At 43.9% G+C, this 19579-nt stretch overlaps 1 protein-coding gene across 8 annotated transcripts in view; it reads right to left on the bottom strand.

Moving 5' to 3' along the window:
- RHBDF1 (rhomboid 5 homolog 1) overlaps window positions 1-19579 on the bottom strand; it is a 95848-nt gene that overhangs the window by 23429 nt on the left and 52840 nt on the right. For 6 of the 8 annotated variants that reach the window (XM_032794666.2, XM_032794665.2, XM_032794662.2 and 3 more), the window contains 5 exons: window positions 19271-19401; window positions 9328-9541; window positions 3497-3703; window positions 2733-2855; window positions 2395-2555 (listed from right to left, as the gene is read on the bottom strand). In XM_032794666.2, the coding sequence (XP_032650557.1) occupies window positions 2395-2555; window positions 2733-2855; window positions 3497-3703; window positions 9328-9541; window positions 19271-19401 (836 nt within the window). Of the gene's footprint in view, window positions 1-2394; window positions 2556-2732; window positions 2856-3496; window positions 3704-5029; window positions 5191-9327; window positions 9542-19270; window positions 19402-19579 lie in introns of those variants that run through there. The other 2 variants (XM_032794668.2, XM_075069425.1) reach the window with 2 other exon arrangements.

Raw genomic sequence — 19579 nt, 5'->3', positions numbered from 1 at the left:
AGCGCTTAAATCAACTTCTGTACCAGATGACTGGTGGATAGCTAAGGTAATGCCTATTTTTTAAAAATGCTCCAGAGGTGATCCTGTCAATTACAGGCCAGTAAGTCTAATTTCAGTACCAGGCAAATAAATTGAAACTATACTAAAAAACAGAATTAATCAGACACATAGATGAATATTGATACATTGGGAAAGAGTCAGCATGGCTTTTGTAAAGGGAAATCATGCCTCACCCATCTATTAGATTTCTTTGAGGGTGTCAACAAACGTGGACAATGGTGATCCAGTGGATATAGTGTACTTGGACTTTCAGAAAACCTTTGACAAGGTCTCTCACCGAAGGCTTTTAATCAAAGTAAGCAGTCATGGGATAAGAGGGAAGGTCCTCTCATGGTTAGTAACTGGTTAAAAGATAGGAAACAAAGGGTAGGAATAAATGGTTAGTATTCACAGTGGAGAGAGGTGAATATCAGGGTCCTCCAGGGATCTGTACTGGGACCAGTGCTGTTTAACATATTCATAAATGATTTGGGAAAAGGGGTAAACAGTGACACGGCAAAGTTTGCAGATGATACAAAACTAAAAACAGTTAAATTCAAAGCAGACTGGGAAGAGTTACAAAGGGATCTTGCAAAACTAGGTGACAGGGCAACAAAACAGCAGATGAAATTCAAGCTGACAAATGCAAAGTAATGCACACTGGAAAACATAATCCCAACTATATATACAAAATGATAGGGTCTAAATTAGCCTTTACAACTCAAGACAGATCTTAAGTCATTGTGGATAGTACTCTAAAAACATTTAGTCAATGTGCAGCGGCAATCAAAAAAGTTAACCAGAATGTTAGGAACCATTAGGAAAGGGATAGACAATAAAACAGAAAATATCACAATGCCATTACAGAAATCTAAGCTACACCCACACCTTGAATACCGTGTGCAGTTCTGGTTGCCCCATCTCAAAAAAAGATATATTAGAATTCGAAAAGATACAGAGAAGAGCAACAAAAATGATTATGGGTATGGAACAGCTTCCATATGAGGAGAGATTAAAAAGACTGCAACTGTTCAGTTAGAAAAGAGATGACAAAGAGGGGATATGATAGAGGTCTATAAAATCATGAATGGTGTGGAGAAAATGAATAAGAAAGTGTTATTTTCCCCTTTACATAACACAAGAAGCAGGGGTCACCCAATGAAATTAATAGGTAGCAGGTTCAAAACAAACAGCAGGAAGTACTACTTTACACAATGCACAGTCAACATGTAGAACTCATTGCTAGGAGATGTTGAAAAGTGTAACTGTGTTCAAAAAGGAATTAGATAAGTTCATGGAGGCCAGGGCCATCAATGGCTATTAGCCAAGACAGTCAGGGACCCATGCTCTGGGTGCCCCTAAACCGCTGATTGCCAGAAGCTGGGATTGGATGACAGGGATAGATCACTCAATAAATAGAAGTGTCTGGCACCAGTCACTGTTGGAAGACAAGATATTAGCTACATGGACAATTGGTCTGACCCAATATGGCCATTCTTATGTTTAAGAGGAAACTGAAGACACAAGATTCCACCCATGCATCATGGTCTCCAAGCACCAAGTCTTCCACTTGCTTGGTTTCAAATTAGTGTAATATCACTCCATGGCATTTGAGCAGGACAATTCATAGTGAATATGGCTAGGGGTAGCCATTCTATCTACCAGTCTTAATGCCAATACCTTAGAGGACTGACATTTACACACTATATTTTTGCCATATTCTGTGTTCTCGGCACTCATATAACCCATTTAAACTGGCCTTTGTTTCCCCTTAAGAATTATATGGCATCATAAACAGGATGTGCAGGGGCCCAAATTCATCATGCTGTTGTGCTGACTGGAGGTAAGTTACAGAGTTAGCTTCTCATATGCACCAATTTTCAACCGCTCTCTGAAGTCGGAGGCTGTTTCTTAGGTAAACAAGATTTCAGGTATGGGATAAACAGAGGGGGTGTCACACAGACTGCACAGCAGCCCTGGGGATTTTCCTCCCAAACAGATAGGAATACTGAGGGCAGTCACCTAAGCAGTCTCTCAGCCTTTCCATTCAAGGCCTTCAACAAGAGGGTTGGTATTTAGCACTAGGCAAGAATCTGTGTGCTCTGCTGCTCTGGGCCTGCACTGAGCTCAACTTAGTCAGCTGAGTTGAGGTATTAATCTTTGCACAAGTCAGGCCTGTGTATCATATCCATTCCGAGGAATACCAGCAGCAGCAGAGACACTAGCTCCTCTGGGCTTGTCTTCACCATGAGCAATGGTGGCAAAGGCCTTTCAAACCTGTGGTGTGAAATGTCCTCCCCTTCCCACATTCGGGACCATGGATTAGATTCTGCCAACTGTCAGGAAGATACTCACAGCATCAGGTGGCTTCTTTCAAGTTCATTTTTGTCTAAGGCACCTCCTGTTAGATCAGCCTGATCCTGGGGTTTCACCTCAGAGTCCTTGATCGCAGCTTCAGACGGAGATTCAAACACTTCATCGGGGTATGTAGAGAGCTCCTCATGAAGGACTCCTTCCTGGGCAAAGAAACATAAGTCCTGTCAAAGACATTCCGGTGACTTATTAGAGCAAAGTAACTAAAAAGGAAGCTCCGGCAGAAGCGGCACCTCTCCCTTGAGCCCACGCATACTGCTGAGTGATAGAGTTCTTACAGCCTTCAGCTACCAGGACAAAGTCAGCACTGCTCCCCTTACCCGAGCAAAAAACGAGGTGTCCAACTCATCCGGGAAATCCACTGTGTCCTCCTCCAAGAAACTAGCTGGGGTGAAGCTGCGCCGCTGAGCTCTCCTCAGGGTACTGTCCTTCACAGAACGGCCCTGGAAGAGAAGGGAATAGCATTCAGTCACAGAGAAATTTGACCCCACAAACACTTAACAGTTCTGAAGATCTTGCTTCTTCAGGTGCTTAACTGTGTCAGGGAGTCCCCAAACTAAGTGCAGCAGATCCACCAGCCACCTGACACCCTTCTAGTGAGACTTGTGAATTCCACATACCAGTATTTCCAAAATGGCAGCACCATCCCTTTCAACTGAGTTAAATGGTGCCTTCTGCAGTATACGAATGCTCTAACGTGCTTCTTACAAAGGACCATCAGAGCCATTCAGAGCATAGCTTTTCCAAACTTCTCATCCAATCAGAGCCTAGAGCTTACCTACTGCTAACCAAATTTTGTAAAGAACATCTGAGCCTGGTTGTTGTCAGCTTTGAAGCACTCAGAATGACAGACTCTTGGCAGGCCTTTGTAAAGCTTACAGGTAATCTGGTCTACTCCACTTCCTTCCAGGCATGTGCAGGAGACACAGTATGAAGTGTACTTATAGTCAGAACAGTGACTTCCCAAAAGGACACAGTGGAGTTCCATTTTATAACTCCTCCCACCTCAGGAATCCCATACAGGGTGCCTGCATCAGAGACCTCCACCCTGTCCCAACAGGAATTCCCCTCAATCAAACAGTACCTTCACCAGGGCTGCTGCTGCTCGGAAGCTCATTTTAGCCACTGATTCCCGTTTCCGCCGTCGTGGTAAGCGATTGAACCCAGACCGAGAGCTGGTGAAGGAGCACAGTGATGTGGCACCTGGGGTGATTGGTGTGTGAGGGATGCTGTATCCATCATTATCATCAGCCATACGGAATGCTCGTCCTCTTGCTAAAGGGTCTACAATCTGCAGTCGAAGAGAGGATCTCAGTTACTGTGAGAAACTGGGGAGATCTCAGCATGCACTCTAAGGCCAGGAGCAAAGGCCTTGTGCCTCATTCTTGGGGCCCTTTTCTCCCCTCAACACACGCAAAGAAACATAGGAACTGCCAGACTGGATCAGACCAGGGCTTCATCAAGCCCAGTATCCCGTCTCTGACAGCTGCCAGCATAAGATGCTTCAGAGGAAGGTGTGGGATAATCTGTACTCGGCGTGAGCCCTGAACATGAGGTTTTACATTCTTTCCAAAATGTTTGTTATCATTAACTAAAACAAATATGGATAACAAGACTATCCAGGAGTGTACAATCCTCTTTGACTCTTCTTAAATTCTTGGCCTCACCAATGTCATGTGGCAGTGAATTCCACAGTCTAATTATCTGTTGTGTGAATGAGAGTTTTTCTAGGTCCTTGATCATTCTTTGGCTTCCTTTTACAGATTCCAGGGCCAGATGGAACCACTGTGATCATGTAGTATGACCTTCTATATAACACATGTCAGAGAACTTCCCCAAAATAATTCCTAAAGTAAATTCCTTCCTGAGACCCCTTTAACTGTCCAATAGCCTTTTTGAGATGGAGTGACCAGTGCAACATACACTGTTGAGATGGGCTGATTTACACAATGCATAATGTTTACCTTAGGATTTTCCATCCTGCATCCTAACATCTTGTTTGCTTTCTGGACCACAGCTGAGCAGTGGTCTTTGTTAAGGTGTCCTCTGTGATGCCCTGGTCCTTTTTGTGATTTAATACAGCTAACTTAGAACCCTGCAAGATGTGTAAATAGTTCACATTTTCCCCTCCAATGTGCATTACTTTGCAGCACGTATCAGCATTGAACATAATCTACATTCACCCACCTTAGTTAGGTCTCTGAAATTCCTCCATTCCTAAGTGGCAGAACACAAAAGCTCCTTTCGGGTCATCACTACTGTTCTTTAGAGCTGGTCAAAATTTTTAAGCTGAAAATTGTTCTCACCAAAAATTGTGGTTTTGTTGAACAAATTTTTTGTAGTAAAATGTTATCTTTAATTATCTTGTTCAATATTTCAATGGAAAATTTTGAAACAAACTGAAATTTTTCATTTTGTTTAATTTCAAATTGCATTTTTCATTTCATTTTGGATGGGGAGGGTGTTTCCTCTCGCTTCCTTTTGGTTTTGTTTTTTTTAAATATTCCCCCCCACCCCTTCCCACCAGAACATGACTTCAGTGGGACTATCTGAGAAAGTAAAGTAAAGCACGTGTGTTTGCAAGATTAAGGCCCCATTTTTGAAAAGGTAACCCTACCTCACTTTGGGGCTGAGGTAACCCAGCTGGAAGCACAGAGAGGCAGCAGGAAGGAGTTCTGTAGAGCAGCCCTTGGCTGCTGGTTACAGGATCCCTGGGCTGGAATCTGATGTAGTGGGAGAGGCCAGGTTCCCTACTAGCCACCAGGGAAGGTGGCATGAAGCCCCTGAGAAAAAGATGTGAATGACAGAGAGCCCTGAGAAAAGGAAGTGAGGACACAAGGCCCAGTGTCAGAGCTGAAGATCTGATACACAGTCTCGGACTTGGCTGGACTTTTCTGGTACCTTGCCAGAGGTGGACTCAATTGTGACCTGGCCAGAGGGCCGAGTTACAGGAACAGAGACTACTTCAGAGCCAAAGCAATGGGCAGCTGGGTGTGCCAGATGGAGAGAAAGACACTATACCATGCTTAGCAACAAGGAGGAACTCCAGAAATGAGTGATCTCCTTCACATTCACAGAAATTTTTCACAGAAAATTTTACAGATATTTTTCATTTATTGCTATTTCCAAAATAAGCAACTGAGTCAATAATTTCTTTAAATTTTTCTATTTTTTTTTTAATCCTACCAAATGATTAAGTTAACCAAATTTTTCCCCAATATTGCTTACTTAGAAAATGGAAAATGATAAACATACTGATTAGAATTTTGGATAATAAATTTGAAAAATGAACCAATTTTGAATCCTTCTGCGAAATTTGTCAATTTCTCAACCAGCTCTACTTGTAACGAGGGATGTCGAGTGATTAAAAAAATTAATCACGATTAATCGCACTGTTAAAGAATAATAGAATACCATCTATTTAAATGTTTTGGGGTGTTTTCTACATTTTCAAATATATTGATTTCAATTACAACACAGAACACAAAGTGTACAGTGCTCACTTTATATTTATTTTAGATTACAAGTATTTTCACTTTATAAGAACAAAAGAAATAGTATTTTTCAATTTACCTAATACAACTACTGTAGTGAAATCTCTTTATCATGAAAGTTGAATTTACAAATGTAGAATTATGTACAAAAAAATGCATTCAAAAATGAAACAATGGATAACTTTAGAGCTTACAAGTCCACTCAGTCCTACTTCTTGTTCAGACAATCACAAAGACAAACAATTTTTGTTTACATTTGCAGGCGATAACGCTGCCTACTTCTTGTTTACAATGTCACCTGAAAGTGAGAACAAGCAAGATATTTACATGCCAGATGCGCTAAAGATTCATATGTCCCTTCATGTTTCAACCACCATTCCAGAGGATATACATTCATGCTCTGACAGGTTCTGCTCAATAACAATCCAAAGCAGTGTGGACCGACACATGTTCATTTCCATCATGTGAGTCAGATGTCACCAGCAGAAGGCTGATTTTCTTTTTTGGTGATTTAGGTTTTTAGGTTCTCTAGTTTCTACATCAATGTGTTGCTCTTTTAAGACTTCTGAAAACATGCTCCATACCTAGTCCCTCTCAGATTTTGGAAGGCACTTCAGATGCTTAAACTTTAGGTTGACTGCTGTAGCTATCTTTAGAAATTTCACATTGGTACCTTCTTTGCATTTTGTCAAATCTACAGTGAAAGTGTTCTTAAAACGAACAACATGTGCTGGGTCATCATCCGAGACTTTTAGAACATGAAATGTATAGCAGAATGCAGGTAAAATAGAGCCGAAGACATACAGTTCTCCCCCAAGGAGTTCAGTCACAAATTTTACAAACACAATTTTTTAACGAGCGTCATCAGCATGGAAGCATGTCCTCTGGAATGGTGACCAAAGCATGAAGGGACATACAAATGTTTAGCGTATCTGTCATGTGAATGCCTTGCAGTGCCAGCTACAAAAGTGCCAGGAAAATGCCTGTTCTCACTTTCAGGTGACATTGTAAATAAGAATCAGGTAGCTTTATGACCCACAAATGTAAACAAACTCATTTGTCTGAGCAATTAGGTGAACAAGAAGTAGGACTGAGTGGAGTTGTAGGCTCTAAAGTTTACATTTTGTTTTTGAATGCAGTTAAGTAACAAAAAAATTCTACGTCTGTAAGTTGCACTTTCATGACAAAGATTGCACTACAGTATTTGTAGGAAGTGAATTAAAAATACTATTTCTTTTGTTTATCATTTTTACAATGTAAATATTTGTAATAAAAATAATATAAAGTGAGCACTGTACACTTTGTATTCTGTGTCGTAATTGAAATCAAAATATTTGAAAATGTAGAAAAACATCCAAAATATTTAATAAATGTCAATTGGTATTATATTGCTTAACAGTGTGATTAAAACTGCAATTAATCACGATACATTTTTTAATCGCCATTAATTTTTTTTAGTTAGTTGCGAGAGTTAACTGTGATTAATCGACAGCCCTACTTATAACCTTCCTGGGTAGCATGCACTTGTGAAGTTACAGGATCCAAAAACATCACATTACTCCTCCACAGGGCCAGAAATGAGTATTTAACTCTGTCCAACACAGCCAGAAAAAACCTAATGCTGACTATGGCAGCAATTTCTATGCACTCTCCTAACCAAAAGGCTGATGAAATACAATCCTTGGCAGATTTACAAATTCTGCCAGTATAGCACATAACCCTCATTACCCCAACAGTTGTGGCCTGAAAAAGTTATAAGTGATGATGGCTGGGCTCATAACCAAGAGTTCAACATCCAACAGCACAACATAGCCAGTTTCTTTCCATTATTACATATGGAGGTTATAAACTGCAGAAGCTACATCCAACAGACATTAAAACTTCCATGTGGCTCCAATGGGTAGAGTAGGAGAAATGATAACTCTTGTGAGGTCTGAGATGTGCTCATTAACTTTACAAGTCTTTTATAAATTGGCATGCAGAAGAGGTTACTTTCAAGAATGAACACAAAGTTTTAGACAAAAGTTACAACTGCTGTCAGAGGACTGGATGGAAGTTCCAATATTAATTATCTTGACCACGAATAAATATTTTATATTTAAGAATACTTTGTTAAAGTGGTTCTGTGCCTGAGTTCTCAGCAAGGTCTAGAGCACAGGACCTGTTTGAAGCCACATGTAAATTATGAGTTGATCCACGGGCTTTTCCAAACTGAAAAAGAAGCCATTTTTCTAAGGTCCATAACTCTAAAATGGTTTGTTTGATTAAATCCAAACTTTAAAAAAAACTTTAAAAAAACATGAGAAATTTCAAGTTTTGAGAAAGAGAGAGAGCACTTGGTGGGCAGAATCAGGGTTAGACAATAGTCCATCCTTTACTATGGAAACACTACCAAGACCTTACCCTCCTTTCTCCAAGACATTAAAGACTGCAGATGGAGATAATTTCATATCCCATTTGACCATTCGGACAAGAGCAGCACTCTTAACTTATTTCATAATATCCGATCAATTACAAGGGAAATGCAAGGAACTGGGAACCCTTCAAGTTAGAGCTCGAGTGCTAATGAAGTTACCTCATTTGGGTTTGTGTACAGGCAGAATCTGTACTTTGGGAACATGGAGTAGGCAAGGAAGCTGGAAGCTTTACAGCTTCCCCTGGCAATTTCTGTGGGCTTGTGAGCAGAGCATACAAGCCTGCTGTAAGAGAGATGACACATAGTTAACTCTTATGAAGTCATGAGATAATATTTCTGAGAATACTGAAAACTAGGGTATTGTCTTCAGCCAGCAAAATGTGAAGAATAAAAAAGTAAGTGCATTGCATGGCAATGAGGCTATTAGTATGAGACTGCAGTTAGGGAGGATAGGGTCTAATCTGGGTATCAGAAGTAAACTGAGTTGTCCTCTGAAAACTGCTGAATACTCCATGCTGGAAGAGACTCTGACAACCAGATTTGACTAGGAAACTAGAATCTTGCTATGGAGAATGCTGAAAAATGTCTTCCACAATTACTATAATTCCTGACTAGTGCTCATATACCATCTCATTCAGTAATGACGCCAAAGAGACAAAGACATGGCTCTCAGAGTCCTGGGAAAACAGATTGCAGAGCATAAACCATAGAGCCCCAAGTGGAAATGACAATACTGATTATGGGACGAGTGTGCTAAAACATGTGTATGAGATTTAGGAAATCATCCTTTCACAGGAAACTCTTCCTTTCCTGTAAGATCTTTGTTTCCACGTTTGATCTCTACAGTGTCTTGTGTACACTGATCTGAAATGTTCAGGAAACACTGAACACTAAAGCAGGCTTAGCATCCAGCAGCGGGAGAGGGGAGAAAAGAGCCTTTCTGGTATATTCTGAAAGCTAATGAGCTCCATGGAATGGCCCTGGCTATTCCTTCTCTGGACTCACCTTCTGCATGCCAAGTTGACAAGGCCCGACGTAGAGAGGAGGAGGAGTCTCAGTGCTGGTAAGTGAGATGTTATCCTGGCTAGGCAAGTCCATTTCCCGGATGACCTGAGGTTTCAGCTTCCCATATCGCTGGCTGCAATGGCGAAGGCTTTTTCTCTGCCATTTCTGAGTGGCGTCGCTATCCTTGCTTACCCCAAACCAATCTGCTGTGCCCCTGAAAGACACCAACACAGAAACACAGAGAAGGTTTGGGTTCGCTTAAATCATGCAAATTAGAGATAGAAAAGCACCAGTGGTTCACACCTAGTCCATTCCCATGCAGGATTCTGCCCTACAGGATATCTCACAGGCTCTTCGTAGCTTGGTTTTAAATATGCAGTAAGACCAGGGCACAAAATTTTCATCAAAACATTATAACAACAAAAAATGCCTTTTCTACCAAAACAAATATTTCACACATGTTATTTTGGTCACATTTTTTTTTAAAAAAGTTTTTCCAGTGGGGAAAAGAAAAGAAGGAGCAGCAGGAACCAGGGGACCCATTTATTTTGTCATTTAGTTTGTTTAATTAAATTTTTTTCCAATCAATGATTTTGTTTCTTTCAATATTTTCACAGAAAATACTTACCCATGTTGGACCAGGCCTAGTCCCAGGTGGTGGGGCCATGGCCCTTTCACAGCCTCAGCCATCTCACAGTCAGGAAGAGCTTCCTCATATTCAGTCTGAATTCATCTTTTCTTCTCCTTACTCCCCATTATTGCCCTTGTACTCTACACAATCTCTCTCCCTCCTTGTGGTTTCCACACTGGTACTTAGCTGAAGCTTAGCATCAGCACCAGAACACCACTATGCTCCTTGAGATCTCAAGTTTCCAACAATGTCTGGGTTATAGGGGTACATGGCACTGAGCTGCCTGCTGCGGAAAGTTGAGAAAAACTAGGAGCAGAAGGCTGTGGAGTGCAGCAATGCAGCCAAGCAGGCCATCAGGATATTGCTAGGACTCTGCTGGGAGCAGAACAGTTTGTATTGCGCTGCTGCTGCTTCATCATCATTGAAAGGCATCTACATTCAAAGACAAAATCCCAGAAGCCAGAACATGTGAGGGATGAAATTAGGAGCATTACAGGCCACCCCAAATGCAGGAGGACAGTCATGCACTGTAGCATGCAGTGTAATTGTAGCCATGTCAGTCCCAGGACATTAGAGAGACAAGGTGGGTGAGGTACTTACTTACCTCATCCACCTTGTCTCTCTAGTCATGCACTGTAAACAGTCCTAGAAATGTAAGATTTGCCACTGATCCATGATGCCTTTCCTCCAGCAGTGGCCAATACCTGCTGCTTCCGAAGAGGGCAAGCCACAAGAACCGATAATGCACCTAGCCAAGTGTTCAATGCTGTGAAGAAAAATGTCATCCTAACCGCACCCAAGTGCACACATGGAAGCATGAGATCATCTGATCCTTTGCATCAACTCCTTACTGGGAGTGAGGACATCCGCTGATGCTGTGACACTGAGGGTGGGGTTTTAGCATGTGCTCATGGTGGAGGCCAGGGGGTATGTTCTGGTACTGAGAGGGAAGCAGACTCAGTTACTGATAGTTCATTGGGTTTATGCCTGGGCATCGAAGGGAAATATACCACTTTAGTATTAGCAGGAAATAGGTTATGCCCTAGAATTAGAATTAGGCAGGGGCAAGATTCTGTTAATGGGGTTTGTCCCTGGGCAGCGAGAGAATAAACCCTATTTTTTAACTTATAACAAAAAGGTCCCTATCCAAATGGTCTGGATTATGTAAATACATATCCAATTCAAAGGCCTCAGGCAGCCTCTCCTGTTAAACTCCAGTTGAACTCCATTCATCTCAGACTGGTCCACTCTGTATATCCCTTCCCAGATACCCAAAACAGATAAGCCCTGCAGTGTGTCCCAAAGGTCAAAAAAGACTTTGGCTATTTTGATCCAAGGAGGAGAGTGAATTCTAAAATCAAGGGGCCCTCATGGAGAATGCCCTCATCCTGCCAGCAGCCTCCTCGCTGCCATTCCCAAGAGGGCTTCAGCTTAAGCAGCTTTGCAGATGGCAGCTCTGGCAGTGCAGCCCAGGAAAAGAGGTGGCTCCCATGCCATCTGGAGCTTTATAGGTTAAAACCAGCATTTTAGATTTTACTTGGAAGTTAACCAGCAGCTAGTGTAGATTACAGAGCTCTGGTGTCATGCGCTCCCAGTGAGACACTCGATTAACCCAGCACGCAGCTGCCTTCTGCACCAGGTCCAAATGTAGCCCCCATTACAACAGTCTAACCTTGGCCGGATGAAGTAAGCAAGGTCTGCATCCAAGAGAAGAGAGCCTGTTCTTCTGGACACATGCAGGTTGAACAAAGCCATCCTGGCCCAATGTCACTTGTTCATCCAACCAGACTCCAGATGGTGAACTCTGGTCAAGCACCATCATCTCCTCCTTGGCAGAGACATGGATAGTTTCCTCTAATAACAAACCCAGCGCTCCCCACTAGTCTTCACCAGCCTGTGGATCTCACCTGACTGGAGTAACCCAAATTTCTCCTAACACCTCAGTAAGGTGATACAGGCCAAAAGTCAAGAGGAGAGAGGTGGCTCTGCACTCTGCTCAGGAGTCTATCCCCTCAGGATACTGTTCTGCTCCTACAGACACCAATAGATCAGCTCACATCTGAACAATGTTCTCCACTTGCCTACAGTGGGAGGGATCAGAATCAGCCTGACAAAGCCTGAATTAACTGGGCTGTCCACAGCCCAAAACAAACCCACTGACTAAGATTGTACAGGTGCTACAGTGGAGGAAAGAAACTCTCCTTACCTCCTGTGTGGCCACAATGCAAGGCTTCAAAACAATTTTTATGGCTCAGCTGACCAGATTTGTCTCAAGACCAACACTCTACTCATCTTTCCAGTCGCTTCATTTATCACAGGACATATGTGAACCAAGGCAATCTCTGAGGGTGAAGCCTGCACCTAGGGCCACTCCACTGAAGGAAGAGGGCAAAGCATTTTACTGTCCTAACCAACCATGGATGGAACAATGTAAACGGATCATGTCTCAGAGCCCTCTGAACACCTTCCACCACCATTAGCCACCAGCAAGGCAGGCCCCTTGCGCTGACAGCAGAGGACAAAAGAAGACAATTGCTCTGACTGAAGTCAAAGCAGTGATGTTGGGATGGAAGGGGAGCTATCCTGATCTATTTGTAGCACTCATAATGGAATGCCAGGGTTATATTTACGTGCACCCTGGCCCTAAAGATGTGCCCTGTGCCTTTGCAGCTTTGGAGCTCTGCTGAAGAGGTTAAAGTGAACACAGTGGGAAAATAAAGTGGTAGTTGTACTCCAGTGAGACTGAGCAGGTGTGGGGCTTGGGCAAACTGTGTTTGTTTGGTTTCTTGGATAGGAGCTTTAATAAAACCCCAGTTTTAAAACCCTTCTTGGTCTGGGAGTGTAACATATCTCCCTTGCTATCTGAGCAACTTCCAGAGGCATATCAAGCAAGGGTGACTAGCATCTGTGTCCTGTGGGTCATTCTCTCTCTCTCTTCCCCTCCCCAGGGGACTGTTTATCATTCTAAGGCGTTGTGTACACACTACTCTGTTCCCGTTCGCACAGCAGGGTGAAGAAGGGCACCCTGCACTTGGTGCTCCGTGGGGCTCAGTTGTGCCTCTGGGAATTGGTTCCAGCTGTGAAGGAGGCCACAACGCTGAGGGCTTGTTAGGGAGGGAAGGAGGCTAATGGCTCATTAGTCAATTCCATGCTAGGTATTTTCTGCTTCTGAAACATTTAGTGGGTGTGATCATTCTTTCTGTTAGGTGCACACATGACACCCACCACAGCAGGCCCCTTTCTTTGGATCCTGCCCAGGCCCGGGGGTCTATGCAGTAGGCAGCATGACGCAGGGCTAGCATCCGTGCACGGTTCAAAGCAGCCCTACCACACACATGCATTGACTGGGCTTCACACTCAATACCATGGGTACCTGAAGAGTGATCGGGGAACTGACTGCCTTATTCTCAGGGGCCTCCTGCCAGCCCGGTGCCCATGAATAGGCAAGGTCTGAATCCTCTCAAACCGTACCCGTCTGCTGCAAAGAAAAGAGAGCTGAAAGGAGAGAGCTTGCAGGGCCAGCTGGGAGTGGCAGCAAGTGGGAGGTGCCTTTTCCCATTACCACTGGGGGTGGGGTAGAGGGAGGGTATTGCATTGTCATTTATTCCTGTTCATAACATCTTCACCACAGTGACAGCTGAGACCAGGTGCACCCAAGGCCATGCTCTGATGGACAGCACAACCTTGCTGAGAGAAGCTAGGGATGGCAGAAAAGAGCCGCTGTGCTTGTAACCTGCAGCAGGGCCTGGGGCAAGACACACCATGTCTCCACATGTGTTAGGCCACAGACTTGCTTCCATGCACTTACACTCTTCACCTGATTTCCCCGCGACTCCTGCTGATCCCAGAGCGGCCTGTGTCCCCCAGATTTCTGGAAGTGAAGCCACTTTCTATTTAGGTGCCTACATATTATGGCTATCAAGCGATTAAAAAAATTAATCACGATTAATCATGCGATTAATCGCACTGTTAAACAACAATAGAATACCATTTACTTAAGTATTTTTGGATGTTTTCTACATTTTCAAATATATTGATTTCAATTACACCCAGAATACAAAGTGTACAGAGCTCACTTTATATTTATTTTTGATTACGAGTATTTGCTCTAAACAAAAACAAAAGAAATAGTATTTTTCAATTCACCTAATATAACTACTGTAGTGAAATCTCTATCATGAAAGTTGAATTTACAAATGTAGAATTATGTACAAAAAAACCTGCATTCAAAAGTAAAACAATGTAAAATTTTAGAGCTTGCAAGTCTACTCAGTCCTACTTCCTGTTCAGCTAATCACTAAGACAAACAATTTTGTTTACATTTGCAGGAGATAATGCTGCCCACTTCTTGTTTACAATGTCTCCTGAAAGTGAGAACAAGCATTCATATGGCACTGTTGTAGCTGGCGTCACAAGATATTTATGTGCCAGATGCGCTAAAGATTCATATGTCCCTTCATGCTTCAACCACCATTCCAGAGGACATGGGTTCATGCTGATGACGAGTTCTGCTCGATAACGATCCAAAGCAGTGCGCACTGATGCATGTTCATGTTCATTATCTGAGTCAGATGCCACCAGCAGAAGGCTGATTTTTTTATTTTTTTTTTTTGGTTGTTTGGGTTCTGTAATTTCTGCATCGGAGTATTGGTCTTTTAAGACTTCTGAAAGCATGCTCCACACCTCATCCGTCTCAGATTTTGGAAGGCACTTCAGATTCTTAAACTTTAGGTAGACTGCTATAGCTATCTTTAGAAATCTCACATTGATACCTTCTTTGCTTTTTGTCAAATCTGCAATGAAAGTGTTCTTAAAATGAACAACAACATGTGCTGGGTCATCATCCTCAGCTGCTGTCACATGAAATATATGGCAGAATGCAGGTAAAACAGCAAGGGACACTGAACTCCTTGGCGGAGAACTGTGTCACAAATGTAATTAACACTTTTTTTTTTTTAACGAGCATCATCAACATGAAAGCATGTCCTCTGGAACGGTGGCCGAAGCATGGAGGGGCATGCAAATGTTTAGCATATCTGGCACATAAATACCTTGCAATGCCAGCTACAAAAGTCCCAAGCAAATGCCTGTTCTCACTTTCTGGTGACATTGTAAATAGGAATTGGGCAGCATTATCTCCCATAAAAGTAAATAAACTTGTTTGTCTTAGCGACTGGCTGAACAAGAAGTAAGACTGAGTGGACTTGTAGGCTCTGAAGTTTTACATTGTTTTGTTTTTGAGTGCTGTTATGTAACAAAAAACTCTACATTCGTAAGTTGCACTTTCAGGACAAAGATTGCACTATAGTACTTATATGAAGTGAATTGAAAAATACTATTTATTTTGTTTATCATTTTTACAGGGCAAATATTTGGAATAAAAAATAATATACACTTTGATTTCAATTACAGCACAGAATATAATATAGATTAAAATGTAGAAAAACATCCACAATATTTAATAAATTTAAATTGGTTTTCTATTGTTTAACAGTGTGATTAAAACTGCGATTAATTGAGATTATTTTTTTTCAATTAATCACGTGAGTTAACCGTGATTAATCGACAGCCTTACTAAACATGGATTGAGCTGCCCACCTTTAGGCACCAACACTTGGAAATCTTGGCTTTTACCTCTCCATGCATCAGTTGCTTTCTCTCTAAAATGAGACTGATGCTGATCAGCCCCCATGAAAGCCAGGGCAGAGGCCAGGAAGCTGAATTAAACACCCCCAGCTTCCTCCTGGAAGTCTTGCTGTCAACTTAAACTTAACAAGGCCAAAACTGGGCTCCTGATCTTCCCTCCCTACCTCTCCATCTCAGCCACTGTCTACCCCTCCCTCTGGTGACCTCTGGCTCCTACCCTTTCATCTCCCTTCACTGGAATCTAGGCAATGGGAGAGAATCCTGATGATGATTCCTCTTCAGCATCACTAAGCTCTGCTCTTTTCTTTCTGTTCACACCACTAAAACTCTCATCCAGGCTCCCATCATCTCCTGCCTTGACGTCTGGAGCCTCCTTGTTACACACAATGCTGCCCAGTCCACACAACACAGAAGCTGAGAACATCTTTCTAGCCAGCTCATCACACGCCATCCTTGCATCTCTCAACTGGCTCTCCACCATCTTTGTACCAAATGTACATTTCTAGTCTTGCCCTTCCTACTTATCTATCCTAGTCTTTTATTACACCACTTCCCACCCTTGTTGCTCAGTGTCCTGTTTGCATCTCCTACAACTCCCTCCTGCCCATGGAATACCCTTCCAAGCTGGTTCACCAGGCCCATTCCCCACTCCTTAGGAATCTGGTGGACTAACTACAAGCCATGAGTCAAAGACACTTGCCAAAAGGCACATAAATAAAGAAAAGCAATGCCCTTAGCAGACCCCCTCTGCTGTGTACAAGCCTGTGTGGAACAGCTACATTGTCTTACTGCAGCATGTTAGATATCATCTTTTCAGAGCAGGAGAACATTTTCAAAAGTCCCTGTATGTGACATGAAGGCAAATGGGACTTCTGAGCCATTTACCCACCCAGGAATTATGACTCCCCAGTTGCACAGAGAGGGGCCTTATGCACTTCTCAGGGCTGTAAAATAAGTGCACAAAACAAACAATAGAAACGTTCACTACAGCAGAGACATAACGCCAGATCCAGGCTACCAAGCAGAGCCCACAGCTACCCCCAGCCTGAGAGAGTAAATGGATTTTCCAACATGCCCAGAAAGGCAGGACTCAAGCTCTGCCAGATCAATAGCCAATGACCCAGCACCAAGCATGCCCTGCCCAGACCCAGGCCCAGAGAGTCAGATCTAGGGACTGTTGGCATGAGCAGATCATCTGACCTCAGTGCCTTGAAGGAGCATGAGCAGCTTCTCCACTATCCAGTGACCATTCTGCACTTCCTTCACAGCCCCAGGAGCCCTCACCCCTCTGAACAGCACAAGGGGAAAGATTCATCCCCACATGTGTACTAATGCAGGGATAGAGGGGAGGCAGCCTGCGCCTCTCCCATTTAGGGGCTGCCCTAACTTGTGCCCAGTTGCAATGGTCCCTATGGGTCATTACATAGGTGTAGAATTGCTGGGACTCAGGGCTGAGCCAGCCGAACCGCCTCCTATCCTCAACTGCCCCCTCACTTCTCTGGCTATCTCCTGGAATGCACCCAGTGCTCAGAGCTCCTGCAAAGATAGTGGTTCAGCAGTTGGGCCTGGCACACAGGCCCCTTCTCCATGGTGTATTCCCTATTTATTGAGTAGGGTGTTCATGCCTGCCCCATGGCCAGTCTAGCTGTCACAAAGGTCATAGAACAGCAATGAATCTGGCCCAATGCCAGGTGTTCAGGACTGTGTGTGCTGTTCAGGAGGGCTGAGAAAGTGATTGTTGGCAGGAAGGGAGTAGGTAGGAGATTAGGGAACGAATAGGCTGTGAACCCCAGGGACATCCCAACATACACCCCATACTGATGAATGGACTTTCTGCCCTGTTAGACTTGACACTGCTGCCCTCTGGATGGCAGAACAGAGGGCATCAACCCTCCAAGCTCCAGTGGCCTCCCAGTCCTCCATGGGGCAGGCATCAAGGGCAGATGCAGAGGGAGGAGCTCATCATCAAGGGAGCTGTAGGCTCCTCTCCCATAAACGGGGAATGACCTCCTTAGAGCCAGCGGAACCGTATCAGCAGACTATGTGAGACAGGGATCAAACCCATCACATCCAAGAGCCAGACGTACAAGTGTGTTCCCCAGGTCACATTTTCGGAACATGGGGGAATGGGGGACTATTTAAAACGATAATTAGAAAAAGAGTATAACTGAGTGGGGAACATGCAGCTGTGCATGTTGTTCATCCACTCACACTGCATTCGTTCAGTGCCCAGTGCACTGGAACCCCAATTTTGTCTGAAGTGCTGACAGCTACTATAACATGATAAATATTAACCAGGCCAAAAGTCATAGGGCAAGGATCGGTAAGGAGATAGCCATACCTGGGAGAAACTGGATCAGTATGCCTAATACAGACAGAAAAGTCACTTCTGCCTGTTAATATGACCTGGGGCTTCAGAATCAGTTGGGGATGCAGATGCATGTTACCCCAATATACAGACATCACTAACAAGGCAGGGGGTTGCTCTGAGTCCTGAGGACAGACACCTTCCCAACATGTTCTCCAGACCCCCAAAAGTCCAAAGTGCATAAAGTTGGCAGCCAAAAAAGCAGATGCCATGGAAACAGCTGCAGAGCAGCTCTCTCCCCTCTGCTCTACATCTGCATCACAGCCAGGCTGCTGTACAGATGTCGGACACACAAGGCAGGTGAGGTAATATCTTTTATTGGACTAACTTCTCTCTCACCAGCAGACCAGCTTTCGAGCAGACGTCAGGCAGACATCAGCTGGTTCTGCCATTTCGAAAGGGGTGGTCAGACTACTTGCACAAGGCAAGAAGTGCATTGTTTGACATGCCATAAACAAAAGCAGCCTGAGGAAATTTGCCCAAACTTTCCAGAGCTCTCCTCTCTGGGCAGAGCCCAAGCCGAGAACACATCAGCTCAGAAGGAAGTGTGTAAAACTGAGGGCCTAAAATGGAGACTGGCTTGCAGCCTTCCCTAGAGGGGCACTCCCAGCACTGCGCAGAATTCTGTCCAAATTGTACATTTAGTACAATTCTGTCCAAACTAACTTTTGCCCATGGTCCCTCAGACAGGGAAGCCCTTCATTTCCATTGGTTCTGGCAAAACAGCAGCTTGAGGTCATACTGGGCCAGGTTCAAATGGCCCTGAATAAGGGTGGTGCAGAGCTGCTGGCCCCAGCAGACCTCTGGGAAGGACTAGGCCTGGGGCACAGGGGAACAACAGAAGCTCTTTGGCTAGCACATACTGCTTCTCTGTGCACAGCCCAAGAACCATGACCCTGCCCCCTTTGCGGTGATTTGAAGTATCTTCCCAAACACAGAGCACAATAATCTCCTGAAGGGCTTTGACCAGGTCAGAGAGAACAGGTAGTCCTAACATTCAGGAAATATTCTGTGCTATGGTACAGTAAAAATCATGATAAGGCGCTTCTAATGCAAGGAGGAGAGTGCAATGCAATAACATGGGCATGTTCTGATCTCCCAGCAGCAGTTCTAAATAAAACTCTCTTTAGTAGAGGAAACTGCTCCTTGGACTCCACCATCCAGAATCCTGAGCAGGAAATTGCTGCATCTCTTCAGTGTGCGCAAATGAAGCCAGGAGGCTTGTCAGCCACAAATCCCAAGGCCTTCATCTTTCCCTCTTAAAACAGTCTCTGTGTGCACAATATGCCATGTCTTACCTTCTGATGGTTTGGGTGATGGAGGTCTGTCGCTGTAGCATGGGCCGCCGCACCTCGTTTGGCGGGGAGGGGATGCGGGTATTTTCAGCAGGCATGCTGACGCTTCTCAGGAAGGCCTGGCGTTTAAATGGCTGCAAAACAAGTGGGGAGCATTTCAGTGCCTCTGCATTCATGCTGCACATGCATTCCCTAGCAAAACCCAAAAGGGACATAAAACACAAAGAAGCCAAGAGTATGGCAGCTTCCCTAGTCAAGAGCTGTTTGTATACTGCAGTGTAGGGCACTGAAGGGCACTAACAGCTCATGGGC

Source organism: Chelonoidis abingdonii, chromosome 9 (genome assembly GCF_003597395.2).
Source record: "Chelonoidis abingdonii isolate Lonesome George chromosome 9, CheloAbing_2.0, whole genome shotgun sequence".
NCBI lineage: Eukaryota > Metazoa > Chordata > Testudines > Testudinidae > Chelonoidis > Chelonoidis abingdonii.
The sequence above is the reverse complement of the archived record's forward strand: the minus strand, read 5'-3'. Positions and strand labels throughout refer to the sequence as shown.